Source organism: Gossypium hirsutum, chromosome D05 (assembly GCF_007990345.1).
Source record: "Gossypium hirsutum isolate 1008001.06 chromosome D05, Gossypium_hirsutum_v2.1, whole genome shotgun sequence".
Lineage (NCBI taxonomy): Eukaryota > Viridiplantae > Streptophyta > Magnoliopsida > Malvales > Malvaceae > Gossypium > Gossypium hirsutum.
In genome coordinates this window covers 14643438-14670583 of record NC_053441.1, presented here as the reverse complement: position 1 = coordinate 14670583, position 27146 = coordinate 14643438, and the positions used below count along the sequence as shown (strand labels likewise).

The following is a 27146-nucleotide window of genomic DNA, read 5'->3' as shown; positions in this document are numbered from 1 at the left end:
GACAAATTACTTGCTACAAAATGACATTGTTTTGTTAAAAAGTTGAAGGTAAGAAGAATTATGTCACATGATACCCATTTGATCCCCTTCTAAAAATTACTAGATTTTTGAAGACAAAGGCATGTGCCAGATCATGTAACAAAAGCAGTACAAAATCTTTAAATTTTTTTGGGGTTAGAAAATGACAAAAACCAAGTTGCCACAGCAGAGATTCACTTCTACCAAAATAATAATACCTTAATTAAAGCCCCACTAAAATCAAAGCAAGGATGTCTTTTGATCTGGTGGTGGAATTCCATAAAATAAATCATCTCAACGGTTGCCCCTCTGGTTTCTAGTTCCAGTAAGTTACGTTCCGTTACAACATTGCCAAACTAAATCAAAGATAAGTGGATCTACCGCCGTGCTTCTCACTCACTGCTTCTGCACGTGGATCTACATTTTCTGCAAAGGAATCATCCCTTGCTTTCGTGTATTATCTATTGATAAGATATTTAAAATTTTACCCTGGGTTTTATTTCAAATTCAGAATTATCTGAGATGAAATATTCAAATTGAGGATGATCTGAAACATAGGTACCCCAAAATAAAGATCCCTTTTGCCTTTTTGATCAGCCACTTCATTTCTCTCAAACTCGCATGCTTCTTTTTTTTAATCGCTCTTTCACTTAACAGATTCTCTCTGTCTGGCTCCTCTCAGGAAAAAAAGAGTAAAGCTTCAGTCTTTCTGAGTTTGCATGAACGGCAAGAATGGAGAAAGGGATGTTTTGAAGTGGATTAAGGAATACGAGAAGTAAATTATGACTTCTTTAAGGCAACGCCCTGTTCCCACGCGCGGCCGTGGTGCAAACCCACGCTCGCAGCCGCCGCCGCCTATGCAACAGGTTTACAACATAATCCCTGTCCACGACCTTATAGCAGACCACCCGTCGCTTCGATACCCGGAAGTACGCGCAGTCGCGTCGGCCCTGTTACGTCCGGTTTTAAACCTTCCGAAACCACCGTTCGTAACGTTGGCGCCAAACATGGACCTGATGGACTGGTTAGGCGTCTCCTTCGGTTTCCAAAACGACAACGTTCGGAACCAAAGGGAAAACCTCGTCCTCCACTTAGCCAACTGCCAAATGCGCCTACAACCGCCTCCTGCGAACCCCGACGAAGTCGACCGCGGCGTCCTCCAAAGTTTTCGCAAGAAGTTACTCCACAACTACACTTCATGGTGCTCTTTCCTCCGCGTCAAACCCCACGTCCACCTCCCCTCGCGCCGGGGAAACAGCTACGACCCAACCCGGGAGCTCCTCTACGTTTCACTGTACCTCTTAATCTGGGGAGAAGCCGCTAATCTCCGCTTCTGTCCGGAGCTCCTCTCTTACATTTACCACCACATGGCGATGGAATTAACCAAGTTTCTGGATCAACACATCGATGAATTTACCGGGAGGCCCTTCGTGCCTTCGATTTCAGGTGACTGTGCTTTCTTGAAATCCATCGTTATGCCATTTTACCGAACGATTAAAACGGAAGTAGAGAATAGCAGGAACGGAACTGCGCCGCATTCGGCTTGGAGAAATTACGATGATATAAACGAGTATTTCTGGAGTAGAAGGTGTTTTAAGACCTTGAAATGGCCGATTAATTATGGGTGTAATTTCTTTGATACGGCACCAAAGACTGAAAGAGTTGGGAAAACTGGGTTTGTAGAGCAACGATCATTTTGGAATGTGTTTAGGAGCTTTGATCGACTGTGGATTTTATTAATTCTATTTTTACAGGCTTCCATTATTGTTGCTTGGACCGGGAAGAAGTTTCCCTGGGATGCTTTGAAGGAAAGGGATGTTCAGGTGGACTTGTTGACGGTTTTTATTACATGGGCCGGTCTTCGGTTTTGGCAGTCAGTGCTTGATGCCGGGACTCAGTACAGTTTGGTATCCAAGGAGAGGGTGTGGCTGGGAATACGGATGGTATTGAAGAGTATGGCTGCTTTGACTTGGATTGTTGTGTTTGCAGTTTTCTATCAGAGGATTTGGAGTCAGAAGAATGCTGATAGGGGTTGGTATCCAGAAGCAGACCAAAGGATTGTTACCTTTCTCGAGGCTGTCTTTGTGTATCTTATTCCGGAGATGTTGTCGATATTGTTTTTTGTGATTCCTTGGGTTAGGAATTGGATTGAAGGGTTGGATTGGATGGTGGTCTCTTGGTTGACATGGTGGTTTCATACTCGGACTTTCGTCGGACGTGGACTGAGGGAAGGTTTGGTTGATAATATCAGGTACACTTTGTTTTGGATTGTGGTATTTCTTTGGAAGTTCTCATTCAGTTATTTTCTTCAAATAAAGCCCCTGGTTGGTCCTACAAAGGTGCTTTTGAATCTTCCTAATGTAAGGTATAACTGGCATCAGTTTTTTGGTAATAGTAATAGATTTGCTGTTATGTTGCTGTGGACGCCTGTTGTTCTCATCTATTTTGTAGATTTGCAAATCTGGTATTTGGTTTTTTCGTCCTTTGTGGGTGCGACGAATGGGTTGTTTTCTCATTTGGGTGAAATCAGGAATATGGAGCAGCTTAGACTTAGGTTTCAGTTCTTTGCAAGTGCAATGCAGTTTAATCTTATGCCTGAGGATCAGCTGCTGAGTCCCAAAGCAACACTGGTGAAGAAATTCCGCGATGCAATTCATCGACTGAAGCTTAGATATGGACTTGGTCAGCCGTACAAGAAGATTGAATCAAGCCAAGTGGAAGCAACAAGGTTTGCTTTGATATGGAATGAAATAATTATTACTTTGAGGGAGGAAGATCTCATTAGTGATAGAGAAGTTGAGCTCATGGAACTGCCACCTAATTGTTGGAATATTAGGGTAATTCGATGGCCCTGTTTTCTCCTCTGCAATGAGTTTCTTCTTGCTCTCAGTCAGGCAAAAGAGCTGGCAGATGCACCTGACTTGTGGCTTTGGGTGAAGATATGCAAGAATGAGTATGGGCGGTGTGCTGTTATTGAAGCTTATGACAGCATCAAGCATGTGCTTCTTACCCTCATTAGATATGGTACAGAAGAGTATAACATAGTCTTAACATTGTTTGAGAAGATAGACTTCTGCGTGCAGAACGGGCAGTTAACTGCATCATACAAGATGGCTGTGCTACAGAAAATTCATGGCAAACTAGTATCACTTATTGATCTTCTAGTGAAACAGAAAAATGATCTAAGTCAGACAGTAAATCTATTGCAGGCACTCTATGAACTTTGTGTTCGAGAATTCCCTAAGAAGCAGAGGCCCATTTATGAGTTGATGGAGGAAGGTTTGGCACCCAAAAATGTGGCAGCTGATGGTCTGCTTTTTGAGAATGCTATCAACATTCCTGATGCTGAGGATGCTGATTTCTATAAGCAGCTGAGGCGTTTGCAAACAATTCTTACTTCGAAGGATTCAATGCATAATGTTCCTCTGAATCTGGAGGCTAGGAGGCGCATTGCTTTCTTTAGCAACTCACTGTTCATGAACATGCCTCATGCCCCTAATGTAGAGAAAATGATGGCTTTCAGTGTTTTGACTCCGTACTATGATGAAGATGTTTTGTATAAGAAAGGGATGCTTCAAGACGAAAATGAAGATGGAATTTCTACATTGTTCTATCTTCAAAAGATATACGAGGATGAGTGGAGAAATTTTATAGAACGGATGCATAGGGAAGGGATGGATGATGATGAAGATGATATTTGGAGAGAAAAGCTGAGGGATCTTCGTCTTTGGGCATCATATAGAGGACAGACATTATCTCGTACAGTTAGGGGAATGATGTATTACTACAGGGCTCTTAAAATGCTTTCGTTTCTTGATTCAGCATCTGAGATGGACATACGAATGGGAACACAAGAAATTGCTACACATCATTCTTTAAACAACAGAAATCGTGATGCTATTAAGCTACCGACTGCAAAGAAATTTAACCGAGCGGTTAGTGGTGTAAGTTTATTGTTCAAGGGACATGAGTATGGATTTGCTTTAATGAAATTCACCTATGTAGTCACCTGCCAGTTGTATGGACGACAAAAGGCTAAGGGAGAGAGCCATGCTGAGGAAATTCTGTTTTTGATGAAAAACAATGAAGCTCTTCGAGTTGCATATGTAGATGAGGTTGAGTTAGGGAGAAATGAGGTTGAGTATTACTCTGTTCTAGTAAAGTATGATCAACAGCTGCAGAGGGAGGTAGAGATTTATCGCATTAGGTTACCAGGACCCTTGAAACTTGGGGAAGGAAAACCGGAGAACCAGAATCATGCCATAATTTTCACTCGAGGTGATGCAATTCAGACCATTGACATGAATCAAGACAATTATTTTGAGGAAGCACTGAAGATGCGGAATTTGTTGGAGGAGTTCAAGACCAATTATGGTATTAGGAAGCCAACTATTCTTGGAGTTCGTGAGAATGTCTTCACAGGTTCGGTTTGGTCACTTGCTTGGTTTATGTCTTAGAAAAACAAGTTGTGTTCAATTTATTTATATATTATATCTATTTCCTATATATATTATAAACATTTTGTATATTATAATGTTACATATATTTTAATTTCTATTTGTTGTATGCATTATATACCATACTTATTGATCTAATTCATTTTATTAATAGGTTCGGTTTCGTCACTTGCACGGTTTATGTCTGCTCAAGAAACAAGTTTTGTGACCCTTGGTCAGCGTGTTCTAGCTAACCCGTTGAAGGTGAGAATGCACTACGGTCACCCGGATGTGTTTGATCGATTCTGGTTCTTGACTAGGGGTGGGATTAGTAAAGCTTCTAGGGTGATTAATATCAGTGAGGACATATTTGCAGGCTTCAACTGCACTTTGAGAGGTGGTAATGTAACTCACCATGAATATATACAGGTGGGTAAAGGAAGGGATGTGGGATTGAATCAGATATCTATGTTTGAGGCCAAGGTTGCAAGTGGCAATGGTGAGCAGATATTAAGTAGAGATGTCTACCGGTTGGGTCATAGGTTGGACTTCTTTCGGATGTTTTCTTTTTTCTTCTCAACTGTTGGGCACTACTTTAACACAATGGTGGTTGTACTGACTGTTTATACATTTTTATGGGGTCGCCTCTATCTCGCCCTTAGTGGTGTTGAAGGTGGAGCCAAGAATCAAAGTATCAGCAGTGAGGCTGTTGGAACAATCTTGAATCAGCAGTTCGTAATACAGCTTGGTCTGTTCACTGCCCTTCCAATGGTTGTCGAGAACTCTCTTGAACATGGGTTTCTTCCGGCAATTTGGGACTTCTTGAAAATGCAATTGCAGCTGGCATCATTTTTTTTCACTTTCTCTATGGGAACTCGAACCCATTTCTTTGGTCGGACCATCCTTCATGGGGGGGCCAAATACCGAGCCACTGGACGTGGTTTTGTGGTTGAGCATAAGCGCTTTGCAGAAAATTATCGACTTTATGCTCGAAGTCATTTTGTCAAGGCAATTGAGCTTGGTGTTATTCTAGCAGTGTATGCTTCTTATAGCCCACTCGCTAAGGATTCATTTGTTTATATAGCATTGACCATTTCAAGTTGGTTCCTTGTTGTGTCATGGATAATGTCCCCTTTTGTGTTCAACCCGTCTGGCTTCGATTGGCTGAAGACAGTGTATGATTTTGACGATTTTATAAATTGGATATGGTCTAGTGGTGGTGCAGCTTCAGAAGCCAATAAGAGCTGGGAAATATGGTGGTACGAGGAACAACACCATTTAAGAACAACCGGTCTGTGGGGAAAGCTTCTAGAGATAATTTTAGACCTTCGCTTCTTCTTCTTCCAGTACGGTATTGTGTATCAGTTGGGCATTGCTGGCAAGAGAACCAGTGTAGCTGTTTACCTGGTATCTTGGACGTTCATGATTGTGGCTGTTGGGATCTATGTGGTTATAGCATATGCCCAAGACAAATATGCTGCCAAAAAGCACATCTACTATCGAGTTGTTCAGCTTGTAGTCATTGTACTTACGGTGCTTGTGATTGTCTTATTGCTAGAGTTCACTCCGTTTAAGTTTACTGATCTCGTTACAAGTCTTATGGCATTCATTCCTACGGGATGGGGTCTGATATTAATTGCCCAAGTTCTTAGACCTTTTCTGCAATCCACTGTGGTGTGGGATACTGTAGTTTCCTTGGCACGGCTTTATGATCTGTTGTTTGGATTGATTGTCATAGCTCCTGTGGCATTGGTATCGTGGTTGCCTGGATTCCAAGCCATGCAGACAAGAATCTTATTCAATGAGGCATTCAGCAGAGGTTTGCAGATTTCTCGCATTATTTCCGGCAAAAAGTCCACAGCATGATGTTAAGGTAACATTTGCATCCGTAGTTCAGTTTAAACATTTGCATTTATTGTCCAGTAATATTTGTTCTGTCTATGCGTGTATAGTTGGCGTTTGCTCTGGATGGCATGTTTTGTTTTGTGTACATGTATGTTTTGACTCAAGTTGAATTTGCCAAAGTTTTTTTTATGCGAGCAAATTGTGCGTGCTGTGTTTGACAAATATGTTTTTGCAGCTATGAGCCGCACATTCTCCACTTGCTTGAAATCTTGTCCTGGCATCAGTTAGTGATTAGCAGTGGATGACCTTGGACTAACCTCGTAAGCTTTCATATTTTGGCGTATCTAAAACTACGTTGTTGGAATCTTGACAAATTGGGATCTGACAACATGATTCATTTTTTCTTTAGATTAAGATGAAGGCTGGTTTTCATCTTGATTTCTTTCCCTTGTTATCTGATTATATATCTCCATTCGTTCATTTGTTATGCAGACATGTTTAAATGAAGAACTCAGTGCTGTCTTGGGGCCTTGGCTCTACCCTGAGATAAGAAAGCAATATTGCTGACCGGAAATGCGATATGGACTTTGTTGAGAAAAGGGTAGAGCTTGAAGCTTTGAAGGAATCAGATGTAAAGAAATTTTGGACTATAAAATAACTCACATCCCGTGTCACTCGTGCTTTGCTTTGATACCATTGCAGCCGAGGACTATGATTCCATATCCTGATCTTCCCTTTCCTGTTGACCTCATTCATTTCTAATCTAGGCAAAAGAATTACGTTAGTTTAAGATTTTTTTTTTTTTTTTTTTTGTTGGTAATAAAGTTAGCTTCAAATCTTGCAAGTTATTTATGTATAGTTTGAATCAGTTCATAAAGTTTCTATAACGTTTTTCACATTTAACCTACAGATTCAATGTTCCAGTTCCAAGCTACACGTGTCCCCAGAACAGTTAATAATTAAAATACAGAGTTAATTGCACAGAGAGAATAATTAGCTATAATTGCAGCAAAAATTTGCATCAATTTAGTTAGTGAACGGGGCTGCTTCAATACAAAAGCTAAAATTAGCAGGGGCATACACTTTAATGCCACAAAGGTGGATGGTAAATTTTTTGCTTCGCAGGAACATGTGCGTTGGCAATCTCCACTGGTACAAAGATCGTGTAATCCTGAGATTGAAAACGTGAGCAGCCATTATTTGCAAAACCAAGCCATGGAAGAAAATCCATCTCAAACAGCAGCAGCAATCTTCTCTGGATTCTTAACAGCTGCCTTTAACGGCTTTCCATCGGTTTTGATTTCTTGTTTTTCAATTCCTTGTATATCGGTTATTCTCAACTTAGTCAGTTCCTGACACATAACAACAACAATCAAGAAATATCAAATACAAATGCAGTCGGGTTCAACGAACAAAACTACAGTGAATGACAATAAATGGCCGGCCCTTGGCAGGCATACCTGACGATGTCCTTTGGTTCGACGGTAATTCTTCCTTCTCTTTTTCTTAAAAATAATCACCTTAGCATCTAATGCCTGACAGAAGAAGAATACAATGCAATAAGAAAATATTTATGTCCAATGAATGAATGCTAATGATCTGGAGACCAGAAACCAACTGAAGCTATGGGAAAAAACAGTAAGGTGTATGGCATGAAGAGAGACCAAGATCAAAGCAAAGCTTACATGCTCCTCGACAACAGCATGAACAGCTGCATCCGGAAGTATAGGCCTACCGATAATAGTTTGGGTAGGTGATCCCAGCAAGAGCACCTTGTTCAAAATCAACTGCAATAGAGACATTAGACACCCATAGAAGAGCATAATTCAGGGAAACAGTTACCAGTAGAAATTCTAACACACGAGGTTAATACATGATGAAAGCTACCGACAGTTAATTGAAACACATGAAGATCAAATTTAATGAACAAGATAAACTTCTTACCCAAACTCTCATTTGTAAGCAAAAAATTCATATTGAACGTTCAAAAAGATTTATCGAATACAAATCTTCTTCGATAAGCAGAATGAAGAACTAAACTTACCTTGTCATTGACTTCGCAGAATTTCAATCTCTCCGTGAAAATTGAATCTCCGTTGCTCACCTTAAACTGGTGCGATCCAATCTTGAAAAAAGAAAAACAGAAATTAATAAATAATCCCCAATGTTTTCGACAATTAAAACAAAAACCCAATCAATTACATACCTGAACCACTGCGAAAACTGGCTCATAATCTTTGAATACCCGGTCGGAACGCTGGAGAGGGCCCAGCACTTTGTACCCAATAGCAACAGCCTCCGCCTCCTTCTCCTCAGGCGAGTAATCCCTACCTAAATCCGATGCCGCGTTGTCGTTCTCTGCTTCCACATCGCTGGCCTCTTCCATTTCCACTTCCACTTCGGTCTCGCTATCTTCGCTTTTGCTGGATGAGAAGTGACGAGAATGGGACCAGAAGCTAAACCATGAGAGCTCCGAATTGGGGATGGTTATTGCCGGATTCGGTTTTCGGGTTAGGACTTCGACGGCGGACAGAGGCGGCATCTTTTTCTGAGAAATGATAGCCGTGGCGTGGCGGGCCAGTGATAGGAGGCACCGTCGATGAGCCATGAAAACTTGACGCTGGTTCCCTTTTTTTTTTTTTTCAGGTTTAAGAGCTCAGGCTAGGGTTTGACACTTTGGCTGGGCGAAACTATAAGCAACACTGTAATTTTGAATCTGTGTATCTAATATTATCGTATATAAATTAGGATTAATTTTTGAGTTGTGAACTGGATGAAGTGTTAATTAAGCTTTAAAACTTTTATATCATTTTAGGGTTATTTAGGGTTGTAATATATTTGGGTTAAAATTTTTCAATTAAATATGTCTAGATTAAACATTTGGTATTTATTTGTCTCAAACTATAAATTAAAATTTTAAAGATGAATATATTTTATGCAAAATTTTTAAAATTTAAATGGTTGTCGAACTTATCATATTATTTATTCGTATGATTTAATTAAATAAATTATTAAAAACATAAAAATAAGAATATTTTGAAAAATAAAAAAACTTCTTCAATCGATTTTTTTAGCCTAATTCTACTAGCTCGTATCAGTTTGCGGGCTAAACGATCTGAAGCTTCTTCCTGGACTAGCACTCTAGTCGATTCGATTGGTTCAAACAACCATGATTTAAAGCCTTTACACATCATACATTTAGAATTTAATCTTCCAACTTTTATTTTTAAAAATTTAATCTCTCAACTTTATAGATTTATAAATTTGCTTGAAAATTATATATAAACATGTAATATTTTAATTAAAAAATTAACTATATTAACTATTTAAACTAATTAATAAAATTATAAAAATATAGAAACCAGTATAAAAATTGAATTTTAAATTTAAATGTATTAGAAGGATAAAAATTGAAAATTAAAATTTTTAATAAAAAGAAAAGAAAAGAAGTTGAGAAGGAGGAAGGTCCACCTACCTTTAATATATAGATAACCTTTAGTTGAAATTTTATTATTTCGAGCTACTAATTGATGTCATATTTTAATTCCAATCTATTTACATCTCAGTTAATTTGTTAGATTAATTTAATTTTTTAACTTTTTATGGCTTGAATCATAGAGTTAATATAAATTTTAAAATCTAAATTTGACAATATCTATATATATATTTTTGTTTATTTTACTACTTGAACTTGACAACTAGATTTATTTTGATATATGAATTTAAATATTTGATGATGTGACCAATGTTCTTGAAATATGATTGGATTGGTTGGTTAGATTGATTGGAACAAGAACCACCGGTATATTAGCCCAAACAAAGGGGTTGAACTGATTGACTCATAAACTACTTGATACTGGTAAAAATAAAAAATCAGGACAAAAACCAGTAGTTGATCAGGTTAAACAAATTGAATATTTTTTTATGAATTTTTAATTATTTATTTAATTATTGTTAGTCTAGCAATTGAACCAATCAAACCGATTGAATAAAAAACTAATGGTTTGACCAGTTCAACCACTAGTCCGGTTATTAGAACATTCTATGTAGGACTGTACCACGTTTAAAATTTTATATAATTTTAAAAAAAAAAATTCTGCTAAATTTGTGAAGAAGTACTCCTGAATTAAACAAATCAAATTCATTTGGTAAAATAAAATATTGATGTTAAAATACTAATGTTTGAGAGCATTTTATTTTATTTTTTAAAAAAGTATTATTTTACGGTTGTGATAAATAATAGTTTCCAGCATATGATGTAAAAACTCTTTTTAACAGTAGTTATTTCTTTAAATGCGGATATGAATGGATTCATAGGTTACGCAAGCAAGTAAAGTAAAAGCGACATTCTTGTTAACTGTAATTGGTAGTTTATAAGACTGTACAAAAGCTTCTTTCAGGGGATGCTAATTTTGCACCTTTAGTTGGGTGAATGCTCATGTGTGAGTCTGCATTTGCAGATTGGCTCTGTTTGCAATTCCATTGCTGTTCTTGCGTAATCAATTCAGTAAGATGGCACCTAGAAGATCTCGTACCCATTCTGGATTGCACCGGCAGAACATGCTGCTCTGAACTTTCGGACAGTATCGTTCTGGTGGGTATGTGTTTGCCCATCAACTATCTTGGGCATGACAGTAACAAAATATAGTGACACCTACCATTCATGTAAGACCCCGCCCCTTATCCTACTAACATCAAAACCACCTTAATTCAAATATGAAACCTAAAAAATGAACAGTGAAGAAGGTGAAAATTAGGCTAAGCTATTATCTTTGCAAACACAGGGCCGCTACCTTCTTCCTCTTTTCACAGATTACAAAATATAAAAATCAAAGAACAGAAGCAGCAACAGGAAAGAGAAAAGAGTAAATTTAATTTAAGCAGAAAAAAGAAAAAAGACCTAAACCTAATCATACTTTTCTCTCCAAGAGTAAACCAAAAAGAAAACCCAAGAGAGACCCAATAAAATGTCGCCAACAGTTTGTCTAAGCCAATCCCAAGCCAAATCCTCCACTCTTCTCTCGAACCAGAACCTCCACATGGCCACGATAACATGCAAGACCGTGCAGCCTTTGGCAAAGAAGGATTGAAAGCTTTTGTCTTTCACAAAAGAGACCATGAACAGCAAGAACCCAATCGCGAACAGGAGTAAACCCGAGAAAGAATCGGATGTCCGGATCAACAGCTGATCGTGCGGGGAGGAGCCCAGGAGTTTCGTGGCGGTCTCGATCCCGTGGGTGAAGGTGTAGATTCCCTTCATGTCGAACATCATGAGCGCGCCGCTTGATAAGGCGACCGCCGAGTGGAGGAGACAGATCAGCTTGAAGGCTGACGATGATGATGTGGTCATCGACATTTTTGGGGGTTTTTTTCCTTCTAAATTCGATCTACGGTTATTAATTGTCAGGCAAAACAGGCATGGTTGTAGTTAAATTAAAACCCCAACCCCAAGCTCATCTTATGAAGAAGAAAAGGAAGAGGATGAAAGGATTTTTCGTTAGCTTTAAGGTGATTTCGTTGGGTTTGTTTTTTAAAGATTCTGCAGAGCTGGGTTTTTACCCAAGATAAGATCTGGCGGGACCCGCTTTGAGACATGAAAATAATCTGCTCGTCTTTTTGTGACACGTGGCATTTTCTAATTAGTGCCGACAGGTAAAAAGAGTTTGTACTCTTTAAGATTTCCATATGGCAATAATATTAGAAAGAGGAAACATTAATGTTTTTTAGATGGAAATATAATTTTTATATTTAGTAGGTAATATTAAATGGGTAAACTATAAAAATAGTCACCCAACTATTACCATATTTTTGTTTGTCACTTACGTTTAAAATTTTTTATTTTAGTCTCTAATATTATTAATATTTAATATTTTAGTCACTACCCATTAAATGACTATCATTGGATTTTTTTATCAGCATAATAACAAATTTAGCCCTTTAATGTTTACAAATTCTATCAATTTAGTCATAAATCTAAAAGAAACCAACAAATTTTGCCCTTAGCTTTACACATTTTGTCAATTTTGCCTTGATTCTTAAAAATTAAAAAAAAAACTTGTTCAGGGTTAAATTTGTTGAATTCTTTCAAATTAGGAATAAATTGATAGATTATGTAAACATTGAAAGGCTAAATTTGTTATTATGCTAATAAAAAGGTCACCATAAGTGATTTGAGGAGGAGTGATCAAAATATTAAATTTCGATAATATTAGTGACTAAAATAATTTTTTTGAACTTGGTGACCAAAATAGAAATAATCTAATAGTTGTGTAACACCCCTAACAATTATCCGTCGCCGGAATAGGGTTACGAAGCATTACCAGACTTTACAGATTAATTACGGACATTTTACAACCTTTATTATTCATATCAAGAATTAATCATATAACACTCATATTGTCCCTTAGATGGGCCCTCGAGGCCAAATATACTCCTTAGAAGTGAATTGGGACTAAGCCAGATACTCAGGGAATTTTTCCCTAAATCTCAATTTTCTTAGGAATAGGGGACACACGCCTGTGTGGCCGGCCGTTTGGCTCACACGGCTAGGTGACACGCTTGTGTCTTAGGCCATGTAGGAATTCGATATAAGGCACACGAGCATGTTCCAGCCCGTGTCTTTACCTGTGTAACTCTTTGACTTGGGTCACATGGCCATCCACACGACCGTGTGGTAGGCCGTGTGAAGGGTGTAGGGGTCACACAGCCAAGCCACACGCCTGTGTGCTAGGCTATGTGTAAAAACCTGGGTATTTTGTTTTAAAATTCAAGGTGCAGGGGACACACGGCCAGACTACACGCCCATGTGCCAGGCCATGTGTCACACACGGCTGAGACACACGCTCGTGTCTCTACCCGTGTGGAAAAAAATAGGCCATTTTAAAGCCACATTTCTCACCCTTTTTGATATCAACCTATACAAAACATTTTAATACATTAAATAACCCCAATCAAACATTCAACACAAACCAAAAATCATGTTTTAAACATAACATATCAACACAAAACTCAATTACCTAAACCTACCAAAATAACTCCATTCATTAATTTACCAAAATCTACTACTAAACACATGCATACAAACATATATTTATAATTCACAACCATACTTCAAATTTAGTTATTTTCTAATCTAGCCTTAGACATGCCATATAAACCATAAAATGTATAACAAAATCTACCGGAGTAACTGGATAGTGTGACCCGACGTGTTGATCCGATCATTTGAACTTCTTGAAAATCTATAAAGAACATTAAACGACACAGGTAAGCTTAATGAAGCTTAGTAAGTTCGTTGGCTTTAACATAAATCTTACCAAACATACTATAATAATTCATTTAGGTAAATCATTTCATAAACATTTCCTGCCAATCACAACTCAATTGATGAATTCATTTATTTGAGCTCAATATCAATAATAACTTAAATTCTTCCACATTAATTTCATGTAGCACTTACCAATCCTTATCAAACCAGAGAACATCTCACGAATTTGAGTACATCGTAAACAGAAGCCTGAAGACTGCACAGAAGCACATAAGTGCTAAACGGAAACTCGTAAGAGTTGAACGGAAACTCATAAGAGATGAATGGAAACCCATAAGGGTTAATCTGAAGCTCAGAATGTAACGCCCTTAACCCGAATCCGTCGCAAGAATAAGGTTACGGAGCATTACCGCAGTTTACAAATTAATTATCAAACATTTCATTTCATCTAGCATTCATATTTGAAACCAATCAAAATCGTACATATTGTCCCTTAAACGAGCCCTCGAGGCCCAAATTTACGCATTAGAAACACATAGGGACTAAGTCAAAAATTTAGAAAAATTTTCAAAAATATTTAAAGTTTCCAACACTGTAAGGGTCACACGGCCGTGTGGTCATGCCGTGTAACTCACACGGTTTGGAGGCACGCCCGTGTCTCAAGCTGTATGGGTATTCAAAATAGGGACACACGGCCGTGTTTCAGCCCGTGTTCGTGAACATGTGAGTATACTGACTTGGGTCACACGGCCAAGTCACACGCTCGTGTGCTAGGCCGTGTAAGCATTCTGTTTTGTGCAAATTTAAGATACAGGGGACACACAACCGTGTTACCTGGCCGTGTGTCACACACGGTTGACACACACAACTGTGTCTCTGCCCGTGTGGATGAAAATAGGTCATTTTACAAGCCATATTTCTTACCCAATTTTGTGTCTATCTACAATCAACATTACATATATCAACAAGCTATAGTTAGACATTCATAAGCCAAAATAAGTGGCTAAACTCAACACAGTATATATAAGCCACCATTAAACAAAATACTTATGCATGCCATTATAACCAAAATCAAAGCATTCGAAAATACCGGTAGAACCGATGGATAGTGTGATATATCTCCGACAAGTTTCCAACCCAATCAAGCTTTTGATAATCTAAAAAGTAGAAGAAAACAAATACATATAGGGGTGTGCATAATTCGGGTAAAACCGAAAAAATTCGGTTAACCGACCGAATTCGTTTAATCGGTCAGTTAACTAAATTTTTCGGTCGGGGTCGGTTAATTTTTTATGATTTTTCAGTTAACGGTTAATTCGGTTCGAAACCGGTCGATTAACCAATTTTTTTCGGTTAACCGAAAAAATTAATAAATAAAATTATCCAACCCAATAAAACTAAAACTAAAACTAAAGTCTATCCAATTACTCAACCCAATAAAACTAAAACTAAAGTCTGCCCAATTACCAACCCAATAAAAATAAAACTAAAGTCTAATTCTAAGTATCTACCCAATTATAAATGTTTTTTTTTAGGTTTAATGCAAATGGAGATTTTTTGGAGAGAAGAAATGAATATAAATGGAGAATATTAAATACTTACATTTCAATTGTGTGTTAATTTCAAGAATTATGTAATATTTTTAATTATGTAGTGATTCAAAGACTTATGTAATGTTTTTAATTATGTAGTGATTTAATTCTGGTAATTCGAGTAATTCAGTCAATTCGGTTAATTTTTAACCAAAAATAAAAACCATACAATTTTCGGTTAATTCGGTTAACCGACCTAATTAATCGAAAAAATTTCGGTTCGGTTAATTTTTTTAAAAAAATTCGGTTCGGTTAACGGTTAAAAATTTTGGAAGGTCGGTTAATTCGGTTATAACTATTTCGGGTCGGTTAACCGGTCGGTTAACTGGTCGGTTAACCGAATGCACACCCCTAAATACATAAGCAATGAATACTTAGTAAGCTCGTATAAACTTTAATCATAATACTTCCTTTTCAAATATGAAATTTATACTTATCAAGAATAATCTAATATTGCTACCACAATACTCATGAAGTTATATTTAACAACTCACTAAGTGAATAAATCTACAGTATCACTTATACATAATATTCCTGGCATAGTAGAATTTTAAACAACTTTAACTCTTCCAAAATTTCTTTATTTTCATTTGCGTTTCTTTACTTTCCACACTCATTCCATATGCATAAGACACCAGTCATAAGCATATCATTCAACCATAGATACAAGCTAGTGCATTTAAACATAGACCTTTTTTGAATTAATCACATGATAACTCATTTTATAAGAAATTGCATAACTTAAAACTTACCATTCTTTCATGAGCACAAGTATATTTTCATTTGAGCACTTACCCTTTCAACGCATCATACAATAAACATATTACCATTTAACCAGTAACTTGGCACTTGTCTAAGTGTCAACAACAACAACACTTGTTAGCATACTTGAACATGTTTCATATACATTCAACATTGATAAACTTATTTTATCAACATATCACACTTGAATTTATTACTCATCACAACTTTAATCGATGAATACACTTATTTCAGATCAACACCAATAATAACATTAAGTCTTCAAACATTAATTTCATATGTCACTTATCAGATCTTACGAATTGAGGAACGACTTTCGGATATGAGTACATCGTATTCAGAAGCTCGAAGTTTGCATATAAGCACATAAGTGCTAAACAGAAACCTATAAGGGTTGAACGGAAGCTCGTAAGAGCTGAACGAAAACCCATAAAAGTTAAATTGAAGCTCAAAAGAGCTGAATGGAAACCCATTAGGGTTAAACTGAAGCTCAAAAGAGTTGAACAGAAACCCATTAGGGTGAAACGAAAACTCATATGAGTTAACGAAGCTCATGAGAGCTAAACGGAAAGTAAACACGAAAGTTCGCAACAAATGCTGAACCTCAGTTTACTTGGGTAATTTGCCGTCAATTCTTTTGCACAGAACGACTGTACTCAATCCCGCATTCCATTCTTTTCAAACATTCAATTCAATTTCATAACAATAATTTTATTTTCAACAATAACTATGAATAAATACATAATACTATCCATCAATTAATAAATAACATTAAAGTTTAACCATACGAACTTACCTGAATTGAATTGTAATAATTGCAGGAGTTTAGAGACTATTCCGTTATTTTTCCTTTTTCACAAGTATCTACGAAATCTTGATCTAAAATATAAAATTTGTAACACCCCTTACCCGTATTCGATGCCGGAATAGGGTACGAGGTATTACCAGAACACATACACTTTTAACCATATTAAACCGAGTTGTAAAATTTCATCTAAACTAAAACTTTCAAATTGTTATTCTTGATTCGCTAATTAGGGTTTATGTGGCCCAATATACTCACAATATTTCACTTCCTCGTCGTATGAATTTTTAAATTTCCACTTACTTGTTGAATTCATCACGAGTACCTGAATTGATCCGTATCATTACATATTCTCATGTCGTCACATTTTCCTATTTAACTATTGTAATATATTAATTACTCAATATCTCATAAGCTAAGTGTCACATATACATTATCCATTCATCTCCCATACAACTATCAATATTAGCCACAAAGATAGTACAAATTTTCTCTATTCGATGTTAAACCAATACATGTTACTTCATTACCAACTAACCTTACTAAATATACACCTTATACTAGCCCAAGTGTTTAACCATTCACCCATGACATAAATATATTTTATCTATTATTACAGAATATAGATGTGCGACCCAAATCATAATTCACCTCACATAGTAGCCGAGTTAATTTTTATCATTTGTCAAATAAATTACAAAACAACTTATATAACAAAATATAGACACATTTTAAACCTTACCAATAAACAAATTCTCATGGCATTAAATAATCATCACACATCAAAGACAGACGTACTTGACATTTCCATCACATAAACCGAATTAATCAGTGCAACCTCAATGATGTAATCATCCTTTTAACTTACTTAACCAAGCCAAATTATACAATCATCTCACACATAGAATGACCCACCTATCATACTTCTCAATTATGTCACTTAATAGACCAAATATACCTAACCTTTATCATCATGATCAATCCACAACCAAAATACATCCATATATCAAAATTACTACACACACATATATATACCATGACTAAATTTCTTAAACATTTGATCAATTGCTTTTCAATACCGCAATAATTCTTTCAATACCAATAGGTATTTACCATTGACCGATTATAATCGGGCATATAACCATTTATACACAATTCATTCATATATTTTATTGTCCTCCTTCTCCTCTCCATTTCACATCCTTAATGTATATAACACGCTTAATAACATTATACATAATTTCATTACTCACTTATATGTAAATTTAAAGCTGCCCATCTGAGTCAGAGTCACTAAATCATTTTATTCCGGAGCTATGGAGCTCCAAATTAAAATCTGTTAATTTTTTCTGAAACTAGATTCATATATCTTTTTACCATAAAAATTTCAGAAGACTTAGCCAATAAGTATAGTTTATTCTTTAAAGTTTCCCCTGTTGCACTGCTCGACAGTTCTGCCCTCTCTTCACTAAAAATTGATTATCTCATTGTACAGAATTCAGATGGTATTCCCGTTTACTTTTCATGAAAATAGACTCGTTCAGGATTCCAAAAATATAAAGTTTAACCCATAATTAATTTTGTACAATTTTTAATTATTTTCCAAAGTCAGAACAGGAGATTCCGAAATTATTCTGACTCTGTCTCACAAAATTTATTATATCTCATGATTTACAATTCCATTTCTTACATTGTTTCTTCTATGAGAAACTAGACTCAATAAGCTTTAATTTAATATTTTATCATCTTCTAATTCGATTCCTACGATTTTTGGTGATTTTTCAAAGTTGGCACACTGTTGCTGCCCAAAACTGTTTTAGTGCAATATATTGATTACCATTTTGACCCTAAACTTTTAACACATGACAAGTTCGTCCCTAGGCTCGGAAAATGAAATTCTTGCAATTTAATCCTTGATCCAAGCTTAATAATTCTCATACATATCAATAACAGCCCATGAATTCCATGAAATTTTAGAATTTTTCCACAATTTCAATACTTATCAACTTAATCCCAAAACATGTTTTCATCCAAAATTCTTTAATAAAACACCTTTAAACATCTATTAACATATCAATTTCATCATAAAATAACAAAATTCATATAAAATTATCAATGGTATCTTCCTAAACTTTCAACAAAATGAGAAACTAGTAGAATACTAAGTTGGACCTAATTGTAAAAGTCTAAAAATATAAAAATTTCAAGGAAAAAGTAAGAATTACACTTGAAGCTAAAATATGGAAGACCAGCTCTAAACCCTCTTCCATGGCTGTTTCCCACCGATATTTCAAGAAGAAATGGTCTTGAAATCCTTAAAATAAATTTTGGCCACATAAACTTTATTGTAATTCCAATTTTGTCCTTAAATACATAAAAATCTTTGATTTTTTTAATGGTATGCTGTCTCTGCCACTTAAGTTGGTCCATTTGCTCTTTTATTCCTTTCTTATTTAATTGTTAAGCTATTTAATCACTTTATCAAGTGTTGCATCTTTTCAATTTAGTCCTTTTTAATTAATTGATTGCTGAAACGTTAAAATTTTTTGACGAAACTTTAACACTACCATATTGACACTCCGTAAATATTTATAAAAATATTTACGGCTCGATTTATAACATCGAGGTCTCGATACCTCTTTTCCTCAATTTCTTAACTTAATAAATTTTTATAAAACACAAATTACTAATTCAAAAATCTCTTACAAATCATATTTGACTCGTAATTATTAAATAATAAAATTTACGAGCTTATTTTCTGAATTTGGTGGTCTCGTACCACTGTTTTCAACATTTCTAAAAATTGAGTTATTACAAAATTACTCATTCATTAGCATATATTTCAGTTCCAATTCATTTCACTATTTATACCCTTCAATTTTTTTGAATTTACATAATTACCCTAACTTTTACTACTTTTACAATTTAGTCCGTTTTAAAAAAATTACCCTTAAAATTTTACTTTTATTCAATTTAGTCCCTGAGCCCAAAACATACAAATTGACCATTTTTAATGAAAACCCATGCTAGTTTAATATTCATATATTTTCCTCCTCCTCATCTACATTCCACATCCTTAATGTACATAACATGCTTATATGTTATATTATCTATAATTCTACTATTTACTTATGTTCATATCAAAGCTGTCCACTTGAGTCATAGTCAATAAATTATTTATATCTTGAGATATAGAATTCTAAATTAAGATTTGCTTGATGTTTTTGAAACTAGATTCAAATATCTTTCTACCATAAAATTTTTAGAATTTATAGTTTAGCCAATAAGTACAGTAAAATCTTCAAATTTATCCCTGTTCTGCTTTTTGATAACTTTGACCTTTTCTTACTAAAAATTAATTATCTCTTAATACGGGGTTTAGATGATGTTTATGTTTGTTTTTCTTGAAAATAGACTCATCAAGAATTTAAAACTATAAATTTAAACCCCTAATTATTTTTTTACAATTTTTGATGATTTTTCAAAGTCAGAACAAGGGAACCCGAAATCAATCTGACCCTGTCTCACAAAAATTCATATCATAGAACCTTGTATAATAAAACTCTATTTTAACATCAATTTCATACTTTTTCAATAATATCAAACTCAAAAATAAATTGAAATCTTGATGTTCTTATCTTGTCTTATTAATTTCAATCTTTAACTTGATTTTCTCTCTCCTCCAGTTTCTATTTCTTGAATCTAACTTGATATTCTAGCTCCCCATTGTCTCATTATTATTTTTCTCTCTTGGTAGCTATGGAAATTCTTTTGATTTCTAAGTGAAAATGGTGAATTTTTGGTAAAAGGACCAAATTGTAAAGAAAGGAAAATTTCTTTTTTCCCTTTTATACTTAATAAAATAATAATAAAATATCTCATTAAAATATTAATAAAATAATATTTATCTAATTAAATAATTATAAAATATCATCAAAATATCTCTAATATCATCATTGCCTTCTAGAGTTCTCTCTCTTTCTAATTGACCATTTTGCCCTTTGTGATCTTTTAAAATTACATCATTGAGTCATCACTTAATTTGGTAAAATTGTGATTTAATCCCTTATAATTCTTCACTTATTCAATTTGATTCTAATTCATCCATTTTCCTTAGTTTCTAGATCATTTCACCCTTAAAATATTTGCACTATTGGTCCTTCAAATTTTTTTCATATTTACACTTTAACCCATTAAATTTTAAGTATTTACTCGGGAAACAAAACTTTTCCCACTTTTGTGATTTAATCCTTTCTTGAATTAATATGTCATAATATACTCCCCAATGTTGACATAACTCAAAATTTTCCTTTTTTGTCACTTTATTTCCTTATTTTACTTTATCAAGGACACTATCTTACTTTCTTACTGTAGTAATTTTTGGGGTATTATACAGAAGAGCTAAACTGAAAGCCATTAGGGTTAAATTGAAGCTTAAAAGAGCTGAACTGAAACCCATAAGGGTTAATCTGAAGCTCATATGAGTTAACTGAAGCTCATGAAAGCTAAACAGAAAGTAAACATGAGAGTTTGCAACAAATGCTAAACTTCGATTTACTTGGGAAATTTACCGTCAATTCCTCTTTACACTGAACGACTGTACTCAATCTTGTGTTCCATTCACTTCGAGCACTTGATTCAATTTCGTAAATTTATTAATACTTTTATTTTCAACAAATGTTACAAATATATACAAAATACCATTTATTATTTAACGTGTAACATTAAAATTTAACCATACGAACTTACCTGGGCTAAATTGTAAGTTTGTAGTAGTTAGGACTACTCTGCTAATTTCTCTTTTTCTCGTTGATCTACGGGCTCTTGATTTAAAATATAAAATTATGCATTTATCAGTATATATTTCAATTCTAATTCACTTCACAATTTATACCCATCAATTTTTGAAATTGCACAATTACCTCAACTTTTACAGTTTTTCAATTTAGTCCATACTAATTAGCCCATCAAATAAGCTAATTTTTCTCAATTAACATTTTATCTAAATATTCTAAGCTATTACACAGCCTTTGATAAGTAGAATTTAATATAAAACCCTAAGATTTAATATTTTTTACAATTTAGTCCTAAAATCAATTTCAATTGAAATTACTTGATAAAATCATCATATAACAAAATTAGAGCTTCAATTCCATGTGAATTCATCATAAACATTCAGCACTCATCAATGGTAACTTTCAAAATTATCCATGAAATAAAAAACTAATGAAATAAGTAGTTGGACCTTATTGTAAAAGTCTTAAAAACACAAAAATTTCAAGGAAAAAGAAAGAATTGAACTTACATGAACTAAAATAAATAAAACCAGCTTAAAACCTTCTCCTATGGCATTTTTGGTTGATAAATTGAAGAAGGATAGCCTAGAAAAGTTTAAAATTCAATTTATTTAAGTTAATATCATAAGATTTACAATTTTTCCCTTTAATCACATGATTTTTTTTGTTTTCTTTTCTGCTTATGCTGCCTCATATTTTAGGCATAATTTCTCCTTAAGTCCTCCTTTGTTCATTAATTAAGTCATTTAATCAATATTTCTTTAATTAGCACGTTTTGCACTTTTTTCAATTTAGCCCTTTTTAGTTAATTAAATATCGAAACGTTAAAATTTTTTAACAAAACTTTAATAGTACCTTAATGAAACTCCGTAAATATTTATAAAAATATTTACAGTTCGATTTATAAAATCGAGGTCTCAATACCTCGTTTTCAAAACCAATTAATCTAACAAATATTTTTAAAGCATAATTCACTAATTCATAAGCCTTCCTAAATTCACAAATGACTCATAAACACTATATAATAAAATTTACGAGCTCACTTCTCGAATTTAGTGGTATTGAACCACTGTTTTCGACACCACTGAAAATTGGGCTGTTATAAGTTGAGTAACTAGTTTTATAGTTTATCCTTAAAAATTGAAAGGAAATATAATTTTATTCGTTCATTGCCATGTAGAAGTGAAAAATGAGAGAATAAATTGAATTTTTTAAGGTTAAAATAGGATTCTGGTCCCTATGCCTTTCATGTTTTAAGAATTTAATTTTCTTAGAATTTAATCCCTAAATTTAAAAGTTCTGATACATTAATATTCTGTTAGAATTTTCCATTGTCCATGCTAACATGAAATTTATTGATTTAATAATACTTGGTGGAATTTAAATGTAAAATATTAAAAAAGTAATCACAGTAAAAATAATTATTTTCGATACTTTTAATTTCATCTAGAAAAATCGTGTTGTCTTTTTATCTGTTACTGATCTCCTATGGAATTTGATGATACAGACCAAAAGGAAGTTCCACTATTTTAATTCTGTTAATTTTAGTTTGATTAATTTCTATTTTTCATGTTGTTAAATGCTGCGTTTGTTTTTTATTTTAATGGTACAATACAAATTGGGGAGGGGAGTCAGAGGTACAGGGGACCGTTTAATGAAACGGTGAGTTTTGTCCTATTTTGTATTTGCAGCTGTTTTGTCTGTTTTGCTGCACTCTTTTTAACCTCCAACAACAGATAGGAGGGGATATAAAAAACTTGGCTATTTTCACTCTGTTTGGCTTCTTCTCTCAACCTTCTTTCTCATTTCTTCTTCTTTTTCCTTCTCTCTCACCTCTTACTTCTCTATTTAAGTTTGTCGACGATAACAAAGGTATCAGAGCCAGAACAATCTCGATGGCTGGTAATGGAGTCACCACGAGATTACAAAAAGATATGGGAGTCATGCAGAAAGACATGGGAGTCATGCAGAATGATATGGGGGTGATGCAACAAGAACTCTCTCGATTGCAAGCTAACTTAGCTCAAATGGATGCTCGAATGGAGTCTCGCTTCAAAGAGTTCCACGAAGATGTAAAGGTTGGAATTCGAACTGAGCTTAAAAAGTTTTTTGAGTAGAGCATAGGGCATGCAACACCACCTACTCATGGACAACCAACAGACAAGGGAAAGGGGTACTCGGGGGTACACCTCATGGATTTCCACCAAAGAAGTCGCTTTTACTGTCACCTATGGTTGAGTCCAGTCATATAGGCCTTCATTCAAGGGCTAGTACTGTAACAGCCTGATTTTGGGCCTAGTCGGAATAGTGGTTTCGGGACCACAAATCTGACGAGGGAAAATATGGTTATTATTATATTTTTATGGTCTACAATTTCACGAAAAATTTTCGTAAAAATTTCGTTCGAAAATTTCGACGTTTGGGCACTCAATTTAGTCAAAAGGACTAAATTGTAAAAAGTGCAAAAGTTGAGTTCTATATGTAGAAGTGTCTAATTGATATGAAATTATAAGTTGGGGGTCCTTATGTGGTAATTAGACCATTAGTAATTGATGGACAAAAATAGACATAAGAAATGAGAGAAATAGATTTTTTTTAAGTGGGGGCATTTTAGTCATTTGGTTATAAAAAGAATAAAATGGGAAAAAGATGACAAAAATCATCATCTTCTCCATAAGTTGCTGCCGAATTTTAAGGGACACCATAGCTAAGGTTTCTTTGCTTTTTCAAGCTCATAGTAAGTGCATCTTAGCCCCGTTTTTAATGTTCTTCGCATTTTTAGAATCCTCGTAGCTCGGTTTAGCTTATTCTAGCAATAATTCGTGTTAGGATTCATATTTGGAAAAATACCCATAGGTGAAATGTGTTTATTTTGCTGTTTTATGGTGGAATATGAAGCTAGAAATTATGTTAAACAATTTTTGCTAAGCGATTTTAAACGAAAACGAGTAAATTGACATAATCGGTAAAAATGGTTAATGTTCAAAAGTATGTGTTAGAGTGAGAATTTGATGTTTCCATAGAAGGGAAAAGTGTTCAGCATGTCATAAAACATAAGAATAAGTGATGAAGTTTAATTTCCGAGCTTGGGGACAAAAGTGTAATTATGCAGAAGTTTGGGGGCAAAATTGTAATTTTTCAAAAAGTTGGGTGGTGGACTGTTTTAATAAATGTGAACATTAAACGAGTTAAATTTGCTATTATAGATCAAGAGAGACGAGAAGATTATCTCAAACGAGGAAAAGAAAAGATAATGGAGTGAATTGCAAAATTACGATATTTTGCACCGAGGTAAGTAAACACGTGACTTAATGTATTATTTTGGTATTATTTGATATGTGTTGAGATTTATTTGAATATAAAATAAATGTTTGGCAAGATTCCAAAAATGTTGTTAAATTGGGAAAGGTGGTAAGGAGTTGCAAAACACGGTTTTTGGTTGAACACTCGGAATAGGCCGGAGCATATTGCATATAAAGGGGTTGCTGTGTGCTGATTCCCCTATTCATTGGTGGTTGCTAAGTGCTGATTCCACCGTATTTTAAATGTGGAAGGGGGTTGCTAAGTGCTGATTCCACCGTATTTTAAATGTGAAAGGGGGTTGCTAAGTGCTGATTCCCCCGAGGGGTTGCTAAGTGCTGATTCCCCGACCCATTTGGTGGTTGCTAAGTGCTGATTCCACCGCATCTGAAATGTGAAGGGGGTTGCTAAGTACTGATTCCCTCAAGGGGTTGCTGTGTGCTGATTCCCCGATTCATTGGTGGTGCTAAGTGCGGAATCCACCAACAACGGTTAACATTCCGAGTGTTCAACGAGTAAATTGAGAAGGTGAATATTCATATATGTGGTGGACGAGTTTATGGGAGGAATATCGGGTTTGATACTTAATCAACCCATGTATAAGATGGGAGGAAAAATCAAAAATACAAAAGAAATAATTTGAATGCAAAACTGTTTTGAATGGAAGCAGTTGGGCAACTTTGAAAAATCACCATAAATGGTGAAAAATGAATTGGAGGTTGAATAAAATATGAAATTGAAACTGAATGAGTATATTTTCATATGAAAGAAGTGGGGAAAGCAAAGGAATTATATATTTGGGGATATTTAAATTTTACTGAGACAGGGTTGGATTGAATTCGAAATCCCTTGTTCCAACTTTGGAAAATCACCAAAAATTATAAAAAAATAATTATGGCTTGAAATTTATATGAATGTATTCCTTTTTTAGTCTATTTTTAATAGAAACAAACAAGAACATTGTTTGAAACTTGTATAGAGAGTTATGTGAATTTTTGTAAGGGGAGGTCAAGACTGCCGGGTAGTGAAACAGGGGAAACTTTAATGAATAAAATGTACTAATTGGCCCGACCAAAAATTCTGAAAATTTTATGGTGGAAAGATATATGAATATAGTTTCAGGGAAATTTTACGGAATTTGATTTGGAGCCCTGTAGCTCCCGATAAAAATAAATTAGTGACCATGACGCAGAAATACTGCTTGCTGGAATTTGACCAAATAATGAAATTTGTTTGTGATAAAAGTTATATTTTGGTGTAATCATGTGGGAAATTTATTCACTTGTCATATGTTTACTTACTAAGCTATATGCTTACTTGCTTTTATTTTTCCCTTGATTACAGTGATATCCATCAACTTAGAATTGGGACGGAGTCGGACAATCATCCACACTATCATCCGCGTTTGGGTATTTTGCTACTAGTATTCTGGAAATTATGGCATGTATAGACGACTTTATGTAATGTGGCGTCACTGTATATATATATATGTTATGGTTCGATCTAAAATGTGGCGTTTATAAATAGTTAAATTGTGTATCTTTATACAACTGTTTTGGTTGGAAATTTGAATTGTGGTTGGAAATTGCAGGGGGTTTAAGCAAAAACAAGCAGAAATACTGTCGAAATTTTAAAAAAAAATTTAGTAATACCTCGTACTCTGTTCCGATAAGGAATACGAGTAAGGGGTGTTACAAGTACCTTAGACTCTATGGGTAGAAACTTCAAGTTCGAATGTCTGAGGTTTGATGGTGGAGACTTCTGAGGGTGGTGGTCGAAGTTAGAGCAATTCTTCGAAGTTGAAGGTGTAATGGCCTGAATTTCCAGTAGTGTTAGAACGGTGATTTGAGATCACTAAATCTGACAAGTGAGTAGAAAATATTATTAATTTAGTGAGTATAAGTTAAATGTGAAGTTAGGAAAATTTTTGAAATAGTGAATAGTGTACTAAAAATAAATATTAAAATAATTAGAATCGAAAACGAGGTATCGAGACATCAAAGATTTTAAACCAAGCCATAAATATTTTTATAAATATTTATGGAGTGTTAAAAAGTTAGTATTAAAGTTTCATCAAGAAATTTTAAAATTCTGATAGTTAATTGAACAAAAAGGACTAAATTGTAACAAATGAAAAATTATGGGAAATGATTAAATAGCTTAAATGATTAAATAGCTTAAATGCAAAAATGGCTTAAAAGGAAAATAGATCCAAGGTCTATTTGGGCTGGACAGCAAAGGCATGAAATCAGCAAGAAAATAAGGAGAATTAAGGGCACAATTGAAATATTGCAAAATTTACTTAATAAAGCTAGCATTAAAGTA

General features: G+C 34.6%; 3 protein-coding genes, 1 long non-coding RNA gene and 1 other non-coding gene across 6 annotated transcripts; 3 read left to right on the top strand and 2 right to left on the bottom strand.

Annotated features, from left to right (window-relative positions):
• Positions 1-266: 266 nt before the first annotated feature.
• LOC107905780 (callose synthase 11) lies at positions 267-7195 on the top strand. 2 transcript variants are annotated; one of them, XM_041093909.1, is made up of 5 exons: positions 267-576; positions 701-4440; positions 4630-6327; positions 6535-6619; positions 6792-7195. In XM_041093909.1, the coding sequence occupies exons 2-3, from the start codon at positions 801-803 to the stop codon at positions 6318-6320; spliced, it is 5331 nt and encodes a 1776-aa protein (XP_040949843.1). In that variant the 5' UTR covers positions 267-576; positions 701-800; the 3' UTR covers positions 6321-6327; positions 6535-6619; positions 6792-7195. The 2 variants fall into 2 exon arrangements, with proteins under 2 accessions (XP_040949843.1, XP_040949844.1); XM_041093910.1 differs by adding an exon at positions 6407-6447 and having other exon boundaries at positions 338-4440.
• On the top strand, positions 3781-3863 carry LOC121218051 (small nucleolar RNA J33). The gene has a single exon (XR_005914318.1). It is a non-coding gene; the product is annotated as a small nucleolar RNA J33 (small nucleolar RNA).
• On the bottom strand, positions 7169-9069 carry LOC107905781 (50S ribosomal protein L21, mitochondrial). Its single transcript, XM_016832535.2, has 5 exons — positions 8506-9069; positions 8344-8424; positions 7985-8086; positions 7760-7834; positions 7169-7651 (listed from the first exon to the last, which is right to left on the bottom strand). Exons 1-5 carry the CDS (start codon positions 8905-8907, stop codon positions 7532-7534), a joined length of 780 nt encoding a protein of 259 aa, XP_016688024.1. The 5' UTR covers positions 8908-9069; the 3' UTR covers positions 7169-7531.
• A 1996-nt stretch (positions 9070-11065) lies between these two features.
• LOC107905782 (uncharacterized) lies at positions 11066-11837 on the bottom strand. The gene has a single exon (XM_016832536.2). The coding sequence runs from the start codon at positions 11653-11655 to the stop codon at positions 11206-11208; it is 450 nt and encodes a 149-aa protein (XP_016688025.1). The 5' UTR covers positions 11656-11837; the 3' UTR covers positions 11066-11205.
• Positions 11838-24751: 12914 nt separating this feature from the next.
• On the top strand, positions 24752-26517 carry LOC121217757 (uncharacterized). Its single transcript, XR_005913932.1, has 3 exons — positions 24752-24812; positions 26166-26230; positions 26413-26517. It is a non-coding gene; the product is annotated as an uncharacterized lncRNA (long non-coding RNA).
• Positions 26518-27146: the final 629 nt, after the last annotated feature.